The 16,570-nt window shown below is 42.3% G+C and overlaps 1 protein-coding gene across 1 annotated transcript; it reads right to left on the bottom strand.

Annotated features, from left to right (window-relative positions):
* Positions 1-10,303: 10,303 nt before the first annotated feature.
* htr1aa (5-hydroxytryptamine (serotonin) receptor 1A a) lies at positions 10,304-11,881 on the bottom strand. Its single transcript, XM_036579787.1, has one exon. It carries the CDS (start codon positions 11,879-11,881, stop codon positions 10,304-10,306), a length of 1,578 nt encoding a protein of 525 aa, XP_036435680.1.
* Positions 11,882-16,570: the final 4,689 nt, after the last annotated feature.

Below are 16,570 nucleotides of genomic sequence, written 5' to 3'. Positions count from 1 at the left end.
GCTGTAATGTAGCTGTGCTGTAATGTAGCTGTAATGTAGCTGTGCTGTGATGTAGCTGTAATGTAGCTGTGCTGTGATGTACCTATAATGTAGCTGTGCTGTAATGTAGCTGTAATGTAGCTGTGCTGTGATGTAGCTGTAATGTAGCTGTGCTGTAATGTAGCTGTAATGTAGCTGTGCTGTGATGTAGCTGTAATGTAGCTGTGCTGTAATGTAGCTGTAATGTAGCTGTGCTGTGATGTACCTATAATGTAGCTGTGCTGTAATGTAGCTGTAATGTAGCTGTGCTGTAATGTAGCTGTGCTGTACTGTAGCTGTAATGTAGCTGTGCTGTAATGTAGCTGTGCTGTAATGTAGCTGTAATGTAACTGTGCTGTAATGTAGCTGTGCCGTAATGTAGCTGTAATGTAGCTGTGCTGTAATGTAGCTGTGCTGTAATTGTGCTGTGCTGTAATTGTGCTGTAATGTAGCTGTGCTGCAATGTAGCTGTGCTGTAATGTAGCTGTAATGTAGCTGTGCTGCAATGTAGCTGTGCTGAAATGCAGCTGTAATGTAGCTGTGCTGTAATGGAGCTGTGCTATAGTGAAGCTGTAATGTAGCTGTGCTGTAATGTAGCTGTGCTGTAATGTAGCTGTGCTGTAATGTAACAGTGCTGTAATGTAGCTGTAATGTAGTTGTGCTGTAATGTAATTGTGCTGTAATGTAGCTGTGCTGTAATGTAGCTGTAATGTAACTGTGCTGTAATGTAGCTGTGCTGTAATTGTGGTGTAATGTCACTGTAATGTAGCTGTAATGTAATTGTCCTGTAATGTAGCTGTGCTGTAATGTAGCTGTGCTGTAATGTAGCTGTGCTGTAATGTAATTGTGCTCTAATGTAGCTGTACTGTAATGTAGCTGTAATGTAGCTGTAATGTAGCTGTGCTGTAATGTAGCTGTAATGTAGCTGTGCTGTAATGTAGCTGTAATGTAATGTAGCTGTAATGTAACTGTGCTGTAATGTAGCTGTGCCGTAATGTAGCTGTAATGTAGCTGTGCTGTAATGTAGCTGTGCTGTAATTGTGCTGTGCTGTAATTGTGCTGTAATGTAGCTGTGCTGCAATGTAGCTGTGCTGTAATGTAGCTGTAATGTAGCTGTAATGTAGCTGTGCTGCAATGTAGCTGTGCTGAAATGCAGCTGTAATGTAGCTGTGCTGTAATGTAGCTGTGCTATAGTGAAGCTGTAATGTAGCTGTGCTGTAATGTAGCTGTGCTGTAATGTAGCTGTGCTGTAATGTAACAGTGCTGTAATGTAGCTGTAATGTAGTTGTGCTGTAATGTAATTGTGCTGTAATGTAGCTGTGCTGTAATGGAGCTGTAATGTAACTGTGCTGTAATGTAGCTGTGCTGTAATTGTGGTGTAATGTCACTGTAATGTAGCTGTAATGTAATTGTCCTGTAATGTAGCTGTGCTGTAATGTAGCTGTGCTGTAATGTAATTGTGCTCTAATGTAGCTGTACTGTAATGTAGCTGTAATGTAGCTGTAATGTAGCTGTGCTGTAATGTAGCTGTAATGTAGCTGTGCTGTAATGTACCTGTAATGTAATGTAGCTGTGCTGTAATGTAATTGTGCTCTAATGTAGCTGTACTGTAATGTAGCTGTAATGTAGCTGTAATGTAGCTGTGCTGTGATGTACCTATAATGTAGCTGTGCTGTAATGTAGCTGTAATGTAGCTGTGCTGTAATGTAGCTGTGCTGTACTGTAGCTGTAATGTAGCTGTGCTGTAATGTAGCTGTAATGTAGCTGTGCTGTAATGTAGCTGTAATGTAGCTGTGCTGTGATGTACCTATAATGTAGCTGTGCTGTAATGTAGCTGTAATGTAGCTGTGCTGTGATGTAGCTGTAATGTAGCTGTGCTGTGATGTAGCTGTAATGTAGCTGTGCTGTAATGTAGCTGTAATGTAATGTAGCTGTGCTGTAATGTAGCTGTAATGTAGCTGTGCTGTAATGTAGCTGTAATGTAGCTGTGCTGTGATGTACCTATAATGTAGCTGTGCTGTAATGTAGCTGTAATGTAGCTGTGCTGTGATGTAGCTGTAATGTAGCTGTGCTGTGATGTAGCTGTAATGTAGCTGTGCTGTAATGTAGCTGTAATGTAGCTGTGCTGTAATGTAGCTGTAATGTAGCTGTGCTGTGATGTAGCTGTAATGTAGCTGTGCTGTAATGTAGCTGTAATGTAGCTGTGCTGTAATGTAATTGTGCTGTAATGTAGCTGTGCTGTAATGTAGCTGTAATGTAGCTGTAATGTTGCTGTGCTGTAATGCAGCTGTAATGTAGCTGTGCTGTAATGTAGCTGTAATGTAGCTGTGCTGTGATGTAGCTGTAATGTAGCTGTGCTGTAATGTAGCTGTAATGTAGCTGTGCTGTGATGTAGCTGTAATGTAGCTGTGCTGTGATGTACCTATAATGTAGCTGTGCTGTAATGTAGCTGTAATGTAGCTGTGCTGTGATGTAGCTGTAATGTAGCTGTGCTGTAATGTAGCTGTAATGTAGCTGTGCTGTAATGTAGCTGTAATGCAGTGTTTGCAGTGATGTAGCTGTAATGTAGCTGTGCTGTGATGTACCTATAATGTAGCTGTGCTGTAATGTAGCTGTAATGTAGCTGTACTGTAATGTAGCTGTAATGTAGCTGTGTTGTGATGTACCTATAATGTAGCTGTGCTGTAATGTAGCTGTAATGTAGCTGTGCTGTGATGTAGCTGTAATGTAGCTGTGCTGTGATGTAGCTGTAATGTAGCTGTGCTGTGATGTAGCTGTAATGTAGCTGTGCTGTAATGTAGCTGTAATGCAGTGTTTGCAGTGACAGTGCTGGGTGAGGACAGTGCAGTGCAGTAGTAAGTAGTGACTGAAGACCTGAAGCTGCAGCTCTAACAGATCCAGCACTGAGGAATAAATCAACTTTACTTGGCTCTGACAATATGACATGTTATTAACACTGCTTATCATGCATTAACAATTCATAATGCATAATAAACATGGCTATAATGCCTTATGAATGCATTATAACATGTTATGAATGTGTGTATCGATGCTCATAGACATGATATTCATAAAAGGTCTAGACAAGTGAATTTCTACATTGTAAATTCATCCACCTGAACTGCTGCACTGTTAGATAATCCTGCAGAGGAAACCGCCTCTCTTTGACCTCTGATCTCTATGACCCTTCTCTGTGACTCTCAGGGTTTCACCTGTGCACAGGTTACTGAGTGATGTCAGAGTGTTCGAACATATTGACCAACAATCAATACAGTGGACACCAACAGATGCGGCTGTGTTTGATTTGAACTTTCACAGTTTCTCTGACAGAAGCCTGGAGGCTCATAGTCCAGCCTGCAAAAAGGAGAAACAGCTGGAAGTGCACAGTGTCTTCTGCAACACTGTGAAACATCTGGAAATGTATAGTGTCTTCTACTACAATGAAACATCTGGAAGTAAACAGTTTTTTTCTCCAAAAGTGTGAAACATCTGGAAGTGCACAGTGTGTTCTACAACAGTGTGAAACATCTGGAAGTGCACAGTGTGTTCTACAACAGTGTGAAACATCTGGAACCCTTCAGGTTCTTCTGCGAGTCCGTCTGAAGGCTCGTCCTTTGAAAGCTCTGGTGATTTTGGCCCAGATCACACTGAGAACTCAGTTAAAGCAGATCAGACGGTTTAAGACTCTCTACAGCAGACAGAGTAAATAACGAGCTTTAATGACTCGGACTAACGAGGGGCTTCCAGTCACGCCCTCCACACACACATCACACCCGGCACAACATCTGACTACAGGCTGTAAAACACTTTGAAACACTACAAAACACTTTAAACGAGTATAAAGTCTGTTACTGACTCCATTAATAATCCAGTCAGACTGTGAAAAATGTAGCAGAGAAATGTAATAATTGATGAATGTAGTTGTACATTTATTAGATGTTACAGTGAGAAAAACTCAAAAAGCCTGAAACCATCACACACTTCAAAGACATTAGAGAGAGAGAGAGAGAGATCTAGAGCGAGACAGAGAGAGAGAGAGAGAGAGAAATTGATCCTGAGCTGAAAGCTGATTTTTTACATTGATCTCTCATTAACAACATTTTACAGAGCGCTTAACTTTCACCCTCAGCTGAACATCGTACGTCTAATCTCTCTCTCTCTTCATATCTGTCTCTCTCTATCTGTATCTCTCTCTCTCTCAGTTTCAGTTTAGTAAGCTTTATTGTCAGGACCATATTTATACACAGTATGGCCAAAGCATCATCAAAAGGCAGGATTAAACATTTAAAACATTTAAAACATTTAACGATTTAAGAAGCCTCAGTTCTACAGGAAGAGAGATCAACAACAATAATGGTATTTTTTCTCTGTCTCTATTTGAGCTCCTGGACAGAGCGCTCAGAGGGCTGGGTCCTCTATTCAAGCTCCTGGACAGAGTGCTCAGAGGGCTGGGTCCTATATTTGAGCTCCTGGACAGAGCGCTGGGTCCTCTATTTGAGCTCCTGGACAGAGTGCTCAGAGGGCTGGGTCCTCTATTTGAGCTCCTGGACAGAGCGCTGGATCCTCTATTTGAGCTCCTGGATAGAGTGCTCAGAGGTCTTGGTCCTCTATTCGAGCTCCTGGACAGAGTCCTCAGAGGGCTGGGTCCTCTGTTCGAGCTCCTGGACAGAGTCCTCAGAGGGCTGGGTCCTCTTTTCGAGCTCCTGGACAGAGTGCTCAGAGGGCTGGGTCCTCTTTTCGAGCTCCTGGACAGAGTGCTCAGAGGGCTGGGTCCTCTTTTCGAGCTCCTGGACAGAGTCCTCAGAGGGCTGGGTCCTCTTTTCGAGCTCCTGGACAGAGTCCTTAGAGGGCTGGGTCCTCTTTTCGAGCTCCTGGACAGAGTGCTCAGAGGGCTGGGTCCTCTATTCGAGCTCCTGGACAGAGTGCTCAGAGGGCTGGGTCCTCTGTTCGAGCTCCTGGACAGAGTGCTCAGAGGGCTGGGTCCTCTGTTCGAGCTCCTGGACAGAGTGCTCAGAGGGCTGGGTCCTCTTTTCGAGCTCCTGGACAGAGTGCTCAGAGGGCTGGGTCCTCTGTTCGAGCTCCTGGACTGAGTGCTCAGAGGGCTGGGTCCTCTGTTCGAGCTCCTGGACTGAGTGCTCAGAGGGCTGGGTCCTCTGTTCGAGCTCCTGGACAGAGTGCTCAGAGGGCTGGGTCCTCTGTTCGAGCTCCTGGACAGAGTGCTCAGAGGGCTGGGTCCTCTGTTCAGGGTCCTGGATTTTTCCTGAATTTTTTATGGTGTATCTACTGACTCTAAATAAACATCACTGAAGTTTCTCAGTAGGTTGATTTCTTTTCTCCTGCCTTAAAGCGATAGTTCAGCAGAAAATCGATTTAGTCGATCAGCTCAGACGTGTTCAAAGTCTGAAGTTCACTCATTTAGTTTTAGCTCTGGAGCTACAAGGTTAATGTAGCAAATAATGGAAACTTCCGTTTATCATCACTGATCTGAAGAACAAACTGATCAAACAGAATCACCTTCAGAACAGATTAGACTCTCAGACTTATTAGTCTTTCACACGAGCTCGTTTAGAAAACCTGCACACGTACGAGCGCGTTAGCATTTATCTTCAAACAAACGTTTTAGTCGCAGCTGAGAGCAGTTCTCTTTAATCTGACTGATTAAACTGTCAGCACACTGCAAAACATCTTAAATCTGTTCAATATAGCTAAAATTTCTCATTATGAAATTATTCTAAGATTATTGCAAAATTATTTCAATTATTTATAGACATTTGTACTTGTTTTAAGCAATTTAATCTCATAAAATTGTCTCAATTAGCAGCATTATTTATCGGCCGTTCACTCGTTTATCCAACATTGTTCACTCGTCTGTTCCTTCATTCACGCGTTGCTTCATCCATCTGTCCGTCTGTCCATCTTCATCCATCTGTGACCTTTTTCGTCCAGTTTGTGTCGCATAAAAGCTGGATAATGATGTTGGTTCTGTTTGAGGGGCGGAGCTGGCTAGGAGTGTTGGACAGGGAGCTGTCAATCAAGCTGCTCATTAGCCACACCCACACAGCTCTCAGACGGGTCTGATCAGCATGTTTAGGCTGTGTTTTATCATATTTATGTCTTATATGTTTTATTCAGGTTTTGCTGGATGTTTAATATAACATGTAATTTTAGTATCATACATTTTTAATATTTTACTCCGAGACTTCAAAACATCTCAGTGCACAAAATTAAATTTAAAATCTCTGGAAAAACGTTGAATAATCTTAGAATATTCTTACAACAAACTTACAATGGGAAATATTGATTTATTGATTGGATTTAAGGTGTTTTCAAACAAGCTGTTTGTGTAATCCCGACTTGCTGCTTGGCTTAGTGTATTGTCTGATGTGAGATGTTCTACTGTGCTGTTCTGCTCTCAGTTTCACAGAAATGTCTATATTTACACAGAATTGTATGTAGAATCCATTAAGTTTTGTGTGAAAATATGAGCAAAACCACTGAGAGGCTAGCATCAATGCTAATAACGTTAGCACTAGCTTCCTTACCTTAGTGACTTGTTTACAGAGTAATAATTCTAAAAACATCAATCGATACATCAGCATATCAATCAACACTGTTAAAAAAGACGGTTCTTCAGGGGTTCTTTAGTAAAGGCAATGGCTCTATTTAGAGCCATGAGTTCTATATAGAACTATTCCATGCTTAAACAGTTCTCTGCATGGTGAAATAGTTCTTCAGATTGATGGAGAATGTGTTGTACATAGTTCTGTAATAGTTCAGTATAGCACCATAAAGGGTTCTTCTGCTTAGCAGAACCCTTTTTGCTGCTATACAGAACCATACACAACACATTCTCCATCAATCCGAAGAACGTCTTCACCATGCAAAGAACATTTTGAGCATGAAGTCATTCTTTTAGCATTCATGGTTCTATACAGAACCTTTCCCCTTACCAAAGAACCCTTGAAGAACCGTCCTCTTTAACAGTGTAGTCTCTCTGCTGCTGTTGTTGTTGGTGTAACAGTGCTTGGTGACTTTATCTTCACCTGGAAGAGTAAAGAATGTGTTGAATAGTCATTGGCTTTGGCTGTAAGTGTCCACAGAGACAGAGGAGAACACCCTCGAGTACCACTAGATCCCAGTCTTGAGAACCAAAAACCATAAAACTGGACCCTTTGGTACATGATGGCCAGTGGAAAAAGCACAGCTCCAGTTTTCTGGTTCTAAAGGTTCCACAACCTTAGTGCAGTGAATGTGTTCTGTACAGATTCAGTAAAGAAGATTTAGGAGACTCAGAGAGATTTACAGTGTTTATACTCACACAGAGGATACACACAAAGTGACTTAGTTCAATTATTGATTGATTGATTGATTGATTGATTGATTGATTGATTAATTGACTCTGAAATCCATTCATAAATGAACTTTTTTGTTTAAAAACCCAGCACAGCATGAATTCAGTGGTGGTCTAAGCTGGTTTGTGCTGGTCTGCTGCTGGTTTAGCTGCTCACCCAGCATAGTCACACTGGTTGACCAGCATACCAGCATCCAAAACACAACACATGCTGGTTTTGCTGGTGACCAGCCACCATCTTGTTCTAGCAGGGACTATATCAGATGGAGACGTTAAAGGGAGAGTTCAGTCCACAATGCTGATGCTGCTAACATGGTGACATCATGATATCTGGTCGCTGCTTACTTGCATTCATCATTAGCACACTTTAAAAAGATGGTTCTTTAAGGGTTCTTTAGTAAAGACTGGCTCTATATATAGAACCATGAACACTCAAAGAAATGGTGAAATGTTTTTTTTCAGATTGATGGACAATGTGTTGTATACGGTTCTATACAGCAGCAAAAAGCGTTCTGCTATTGTTATGATGTCAAGCCTGTATACAATAGAAGAACCCTTTTTGGTTCTGTATAGAACCTCTATTCTGTACATCATTCAAAACTTCTGCACAACTAAATGTTATTTCACAGAGGTTCTGCATTCTAGATAAACTCACCGAGTCAGAACTGTTCACAGTGGTGGTGATAGGAACCAGACGTCCCCCTCTAAAAGCTCCCTCACAGAAAGTTCCTACATGAAATGGTTATGAATTCACTGCCTGATGACTGAGACGCTGTTTTATGATAGTTTGGAGAACTTAAACTCCATTCATGGTGGAGGGATACATGCAGGGCACTGTGAGGCAAAATAGTCCCCAAAGAAAACTTATTATTTCAGATTTTCCACTATTTCCCATCATCAACATTCCATATAAACTCAGAAGACTCGTGTAGGTTCACTGGTGGTTCTGGATAGTAAATAAAATGTCTATATCTGTGTTGTAGTCATGGCGACCCCTGGTTCCTATCACCACCACTGTAAAGACGTCTGAACCATTTCACACCAAACCTCTCTGAGTTACTCTGATTACACCTCAATGACTGAAATTAGGGAAGATTCTCAGTGGAATTCCTGTTTAAACACTGCTAAAGATTCGGCTCCACCGCTGTGATTGTTTATTGCCTTTGGTTTCCACGGTTACAGCGCCGAGATAACTAAGTGTAAAGGCCCAATAACGGCACTGATACTGAGTGGAAATGAGGTTTGAATGAGTTCGTTTATTTTCAGACTTTATCTTCAGACTGACCACACTGCTGACCTTCACCATCACAGAGCTGCTCCACTGCTCTGACTCCTACAGGACCTGAGAGAGAGCAGTGTCTCACGTACAGAGCAGTGAGAAAGCAGAACACAGACAGGAACGCAGAACCAATGAAGCGGATCAGATCAGAGATTTCTGTCCATTACTGCGTCCGAATGAGTTCACAGAGCGTCCAGTCAGACTCTGACCGTGTTTGTGTCCTTCTCGCTCCGATCGCGTTCAGCCCTGAACTCGGCTGCTCCTCATTAGCCTCATCGTCTGACCACAGGCTTTAAGACCGGACACAGTAAACCAATCTCACAGTTTATTACTGATCAATCAGATCCATAACGACAGAGAGGAGCAGGGTGATAATGACCACAGTCCATAACTGACCACTACTGAGTCCAGCACAGATAGCGAGATGGAGGCATCATCATCATCATCAACTTGATAACCTCTCATTATTCAATTACTCTAATTAATCAATAAGTCTGTTCATTTTAGAATTTTTGAATAATTAAAAACTCTCAGAATCAATAATTTGAGATTAACTGGTGACCTCAGAATCATTGATAGTCTTAAATTAATTAATTAATCAACTACCCAGATCAATCGGTAGTACAGATTGATCTATAATTTTGATTAATCAAAAACTCTGATAATCAGTAACAACTCTCGCTAACAATAATCCCAGATTGTTTGATAATCTGAAATTAGTCTTCAACAATCAGATTAATCAATAACTGATTATTCGGCAACTCTTTAATCACTGACCCAGATTAATCAGCTGTGACTAATTATCAACTCAGTTTCATCAATGATACTGCTTGATTAAAAACCCTGATAATCAATTATCTCAGATTAATTAATGACTGATTAATTTACAACTCTGATTAATCGATAACCTTCCTTAGATTAAGCGATAACAGATTAGCCGATAACCTCAGATTAATCAAGAACTACGATTAACCAATAATTCAGATTAATCATTGCCTATGATTAACCTACAACTTCAAATCGATCAATAACTGATTATACATCAACTCGGATTAATCAATTTTCCAGATTAATTGTCAACTGTAGTTAATAATCAACTCTGTTTAATTGATAGTTCTGCTTGATCAAAAACTGTGCTAATCAGTAACCGTAGATTAATCAATAATTCCCCAAACTAATAACCTCAGATTTATCAATGACCTTCCTTATATTAAGCAATAACTCTGATTAGCTGATAACCTCAGATTAATCAAGAACTATGATTAACCAATAATTCAGATTAATCAGTGACTGATTAATCTACAACCTCAAATTAATCAATAACTCATTATTTATCATCTCAGATTAATTGATTTCCCAGAATAATCATCAACTGTGATTAATCATCAGTTTAATCGACAATCATGCTTGATCAAAAACCCTGATAATCAATAAACCTGTATTAACCAATAACTCCCATTAACTAATAACCTCAGATTAATCGATGACTGATTACTTTAAAACTCTGATTAATCAATGATCTTCCTTAGATTAAGCGATAACTCTGATTAGCCGATAACCTCAAATTAATCGAGAACTATGATTAATCATTAATCCAGATTAATCAGTGACTGTGATTCATTTATCTCTTCAGATTAATCAATACGTCTGATCGGTCACTGTCTGCTGAACCTGCACCTGAGCATTTTCCTGAAGGCATTCTGGAAGTCTCTGTTGAAGTAGGCGTAAATGATGGGGTTGAGGAGGGAGTTGGCGTAACCCAGCCAGTTAATGACGGCGCCCAGCCAGGCGGGCATGGAGCAGCTGGAGCCGCAGAAGGGCAGCACCAGCGCCACGATGAAGAAGGGCAGCCAGCACAGGATGAAGGTGCCCATGATGATGCCCAGCGTCTTCACCGTCCGCCTCTCCCGAGCCAGCGCCCTCCGCCTGGCATCTCCACAACCTCCACCTCCACCCTCAGCCTGAGGCTGGTTGGGCAGCGCCAGGTGCAGCTTGGATGCTCCACGCCCTCCAGAGCCAGGTAAGAGTTTGGTGCCCGTCCCAGATCCGTTGGCACATGAGGGTCCGTTCACCGGAGACACAGTGAAGCACAGCTGTGTACGAGAATCCTCGGTCTTCATCTTTGGCTCTGAGTCAGTCTCAATGCCCTCTGGAGTGCCCACACTGGTGCCCTCTGAAGTGCCCATTCTGGTGCCCTCTGGAGTGCCCATCCTGGTGCCCTCTGGAGTGCCAGAGCTGGATCCATCTGGTGTGCTCATCCTGGTGACCTCTGGACTACCCATCCTGGTGTCCCCTGGAGTGCTCTCTCTAGTGCCCTCTGGAGTGCCCACCCTGGTGCCCGCCTCTGAGGTGCATGCCACTGTGTTCACCGGCGACACAGCGACACACAAATGTGTACGAGACCCCTCCTTCTCGTCCCTCTTCATCTTTAGCCTCAACCTGGTGCCCATCCTGGTGCCCTTTTTAGTGCTTGTCCCGGTCCCGTTGGTGCATGTGACTCCATTCACTGGCAGCATGGTGGCGCTAGACTTCTCCTTCTGCTTCTTCATCTTCATCCTGTCGGTGGACTTCCTGGCACTCCGGCGAATGCGGAACCGGGCCGCCCGGAATATCCGGCCGTACAGGACCAGCATGAGCGCCAGCGGGATGTAGAACGCCCCGAAGGTGGAGAAGATGGTGTAGGCTGGGTCCTGGCTGATGGTGCACTCCAGTGGGTTGGCGCGGTCCTCTGGCGTCCTCCAGCCCAGCACTGGTGGGATGGAGATGGAGAACCCGATCAGCCAGGTCAGGCTGATCAGCATGGCGGCGCGGCACAGCGTCCTGCGGGTCATGTAGCCCACCGGGTCGGTGATGGCCCAGTAGCGGTCCAGGGCGATGGCGCACAGGTGCAGGATGGACGAGGTGCAGCACAGCACGTCCAGAGCGATGAACAGGTCGCAGGCCGCTTGGCCCAGAGTCCAGCGCTGCAGAACCTGGTACAGCGCCGCCATGGGCAGCACCAGAACCGACACCAGCAGGTCCGCCACGGCCAGAGAGCCGATCAGATAGTTGTTGATGGTCTGCAGGGAGCGCTCGAGAGCGATGGCCGCGATCACGCACGCGTTACCGACGATGGACATAAGGATCAGCGCGCCGAGGAGGAGAGACGTCAGAACCTCGCCGGAACCGAAGCCGGAACCGGACCTGGAAGCAGACCAGTTGCGCGCCGCCAAATCCGTGCTGTTGGTCTCCATGTGGTCAGTCTGGCTGCGTCCAAAACCACATACTACACTGAGCTGCGCTGTGTTACAATTCACTGCTTTATTTCTCAGACATGCTCTTTAATGTGCATATCCTAGGACGCGCGCGTTTCCGTTCTCTTCTCGCGCGCAGCTGGCTCTCGGTCCCGTGCGCGGCGCATCACCGCGGTCCCGCACGCGCGCTTTTATAAGAGCGCCGGTGGCGCGAGGAGAGAGAGCGAGACCGTGCGTCACTCACCGAGACCCGCGCGCATCAGCGGCAGCATCACGAGCCGAGGGAGAGAGAGAGCGCGCGCGGCGAAACACTTCAGAGGACTGCTGCGAGTCTGAGTGCTGCTGAGTCTCGCGCTCTGAGGGAGGGAGGGAGCTCGAGCGCAATTTATTGGAGACCGCTGACTTGACGTCACTGAGCATAACCGCTAAACGCTGCCTTATACATACATTATATATATATATATATGAAACAAGCAAAACTGTCTGAGATCATTTTACTTGAAAGAAGTTAAAAATGTCTAAAATAAGTTTAATAATCTTATAATAAGGTAAACAGGTAAAAATGTACTGACTGGATTTAAGATCATTTCACTTATTTGCAGTGTATTCATGGTGGAGGGATACATGCAGGGCGCTGTGAGGCAAAATAGTCCCCAAAGAAAACTTATTATTTCAGATTTTCCACTATTTTCCATCATCAACATTCCATATAAACTCAGAAGACTCGTGTAGGTTCACTGGTGGTTCTGGATAGTAAATAAAATGTCTATATTTGTGTTGTAGTCATGGCGACCCCTGGTTCCTATCACCACTGTAAAGACATCTGAACCATTTCACACCAAACCACTCTGAACCTCTCTGTTTACACTTCACACACTGAGTTATGGAGGAAAGTTTGAAAAGTTGGTGGAGTTTTCCTTAAACTGGCTTTTCAGAATTTCTGCATATTTCAGTGGATGACAATGTTTAATATGAACAGAAACACAAAGTAACAAGGTGGAAAACTCATATAAAAGTATAATAAACACTGGATGATGTCACTCATGAACACCTACACAAGTGTGTGATTACAGAAGAGCTTCATACATTCATTCAAAAAAGTTAATCTGTTAAAAATTAACTACATTTATCAGCCAGATTAGGTTATTTTTCTGCACTTTAGATGCATAAAAATCATTTAAAGAAAAGAATTTCTAAACTGTGTTTATTTGATTATTTGATATCACAGTAATTCCACTGATTTTTCTCAAAGTTGTTGACCATTCAGGGTTGAAATGTAAACACAGTCAATATAAAACAGTGTCTCAGTCATCAGGCAGTGAATTCATAACCATTTCATGTAGGAACTTTCTGTGAGGGAGCTTTTAGAGGTGGACATCTGGTTCCTATCACCACCACTGTGAACAGTTCTGACTAGATAAGTTTATCTAGAACGGAGCGTTTCACACCAAACCGCTCTGAACCACTCTGACCCGCTCTGACCCGCTCTGACCCGCTCTGACCCACTCTGTTTACATCTTAACCACTTAATTATGCAGGAATTATGAAAAAATGCCCTTTAACTATCACCAAAACTCTCCATTGTTTACAGTCACCGTTCAAACCTGGTTATCTAATCAATCCTTCACTGCTGTCGGAATTGAACAAATCTAACAAATCAATAACTTTATTGAAACAGCACATTGTGACTGCTGACTGCTGTATTTATGTTTATTTGTATTAATTCTAATGTTATATTGTGTTTTACTGGAACAAATCGTACTTACTGCCCAGGGAAATAGCTTCAAACGAGAGAGAACATGAGAGCATGTTTATGTTTCAGCACCGTGGACAGCGCCCTGGACTCTGCTGCCCCCTGCTGGTCAACGCACCGCACTGCTGCTCATCCACAGGTTTGGTTACTCACATTCACTGAATTTCCTGTCTTTCTGTACCGTGTGGATGGATTGATCCTTTTCTAATAATCAGCGCTTTCAACTAACTATATTGTATAGTAAAACAATCTATTTTGTTCTATTTTAGTCATTAATAATAATTTTGCTGGGTTTAATTTGTGCTGTTGTGCTTTACTGTTGTTCAACACTCCCACTTTGTAGCTCCAGCACTTTATTTTAGACCAAAATGATCCCAAAATAGAGAAAAACTAAAGTTTCTTATTTAATGGCCCCTTATTTGAATTTTCCGTTCCACCTTAAATGGTGCAACTTTAGTTTGTTATTCAACACTGCAAAAAATAATATCACAGCAAGTGAAAACATCTAAAATCCAGTTAACATATCTAATATTCCTCACTACAATATCATTGAAAAAATATTATAAGATTATTTAACTTATTTCGAGACATTTTTACTTGTTTTGATTGATTCTGCCTTATAAAAGTGTCCTATTCTGTTGGCAGATCATTTACTTGCTTCGAGAAATAATGAAGATAATTTTGCTTATTTTAGGAAATAATGGATAAAACAAGTAAAATGATCTGCCAAAGGAATGCGACACTTTTATGAGATGAAAATTACTCAAAACAAGTAAAAAGTCTAGGAATAATTTCAATAATCCTGTAATTTTCTTATGACAGTGTCATAATGAGAAATATTAGACATATTGGCTAGATTTACTAGCTAAGATACCCTTTTTTTGCAGTGAACAACACCTTATTTGAATTTCCATTCCACCTTAAATGGTGCAGCTGTTACAGAAAGAAAATAAGAAACTTAACTGTAAACTGTTCCATTTAATGTGGAATGAAAAATGTTCACTGCAAAAAAGAAACTGCAGTTTGTTGGACTCTAACTGCACCATTTAAGGAGGAATGGACCAGTTCCAGCCCCATAGTTGTGCAGACGGATTCTGGATGTGAGAAAAAGTGACACTACAGAGGGAAATAAATCAGGCTGAGTGAAAATCGAGCCCCACATTAGCAGTCACAGTGCATTCAAGCTGAAATCTCCTCCTCGATTTGCATACAAGAGAAAAATATGAGCATGATCTGAGAATAATCACACAGTCTGCCTGCATTACAGCGGACGTGGCCTGACTGTATATGACAGAATTACATATTTATGACAGAGTTAATAATTTATTAGGCGTGACTCTGTTTGGGTCACTGAGCAGATTAAAATCAGCAGCGGCCTGACCGTGACGGCACACGCAGCCAATTCCTCCATTCACATTCATCAATAGTCATTAGTTTTAAGATGAGTTACAGCCTCATTGTGCTAGAAATCGCAGTGATTCGGACGGTCAGTGGAGGGACGTTTACGAAAACAGTGGGTGAATAATCAACAGTTCCATCACTTCACATACAGAATATTTTGCAAATGTACAGTTTTATCTGCAAAAGAAAATCATCCATTATAGATCATATCTGTACTCTGCACAGAGACTTTCCTCAAAAATAAAAGAATGATGCAGTGCTGCATAAAGGATGAGGAACACTTCATCATTTTGTGCATTTCTACATAAATATGATCTAAAATATAATCAGAACTTTAATTAATCATAACAATAGATAAAGAGAACCCACTTAAACGAATAACACAATCCAGTTATAATCCAGTACATTAATCCAGCTATTAATCACAGTGACCCAACATTAAATGTTTGTGTTGGTAAAGATGTGTGACCCTCTAGAATGGTCAGTTTGGTGAAGGTGATAAAGAGGGTCAGGAGGTTCAATCAACTTGATGACAGTCAGGTGTGAACATCGCTGACCCCACCCCATTTAAAGAACCTGAATCTTCACCATCAGAGTCTGTTCTTTAACACACGTTTACATAATCATACCATGTTTCAGTCTAATGAGATCTCTGAGGACCTCAGAAGAACATTTCCAAACTCATTAGGCTGGAAGATGTTCCAAAACTATTTCTGACGAGTTTACACAGTGACAGGCAGATTGACAAATGGAGGAAATTCCACAGCCCTGTTACTCTTTCCAGGAGTGGACGGCCAACAAAAATGACTGCAAGACTAAGGTGGAGAATATTCCAATAGATCACAAAGACCCCAGGCTAACATCTAAAGATCTGCAGGCCTCTAAACTAGTTAACGTCAGAGTCCACCATCAGTAAAACACTGAACAAGAATAGTGCAGTAAGAGGGTCTCAGAAGAAACTCAGATAGGTTACAGTTCTGGGGTCGTATTACTGAAACTACGTAACTCTGAAATCTGATCTGTTTAGTCTCCATGACGACTTCAGTATGGACTGAATTTAGGACAGTAGCTATTACAGAATAACAGTACCCTTGAAGTACAATGCCAAGTCCCCCTAAAGGACAATGCCAAGTCCCCCTAAAGTACAATGCCAAGTCCCCCTAAAGGACAATGCCAAGTCCCCCTAAAGTACAATGCCAAGTCCCCCTAAAGTACAATGCCAAGTCCCCCTAAAGTACAATGCCAAGTCCCCCTAAAGTACAATGCCAAGTCCCCCTAAAGTACAATGCAAAGGACCTCAATATACAGTGCGAATTTTGTGCAAATGTGCATTGCAACATAAATCAGTTTGAAGGGAAAACCCCCAATTTTTTAAATCCCCCATAACTCAGTGTGTGAGGTGTAAACAGAGAGATTCAGAGTGGTTTGGTGTGAAATGGTTCAGATGTCTTTACAGTGGTGCTGATAGGAACCAGGGGTCGCCATGACTACAACACAAATATAGACATTTTATTTACTATCCAGAACCACCAGTG

The sequence above is a fragment of the Colossoma macropomum genome, unplaced genomic scaffold (assembly GCF_904425465.1).
Source record: "Colossoma macropomum unplaced genomic scaffold, Colossoma_macropomum, whole genome shotgun sequence".
Lineage (NCBI taxonomy): Eukaryota > Metazoa > Chordata > Actinopteri > Characiformes > Serrasalmidae > Colossoma > Colossoma macropomum.
Note: the sequence above shows the minus strand (reverse complement) of the source record. Positions and strands in the feature narration are given on the sequence as shown.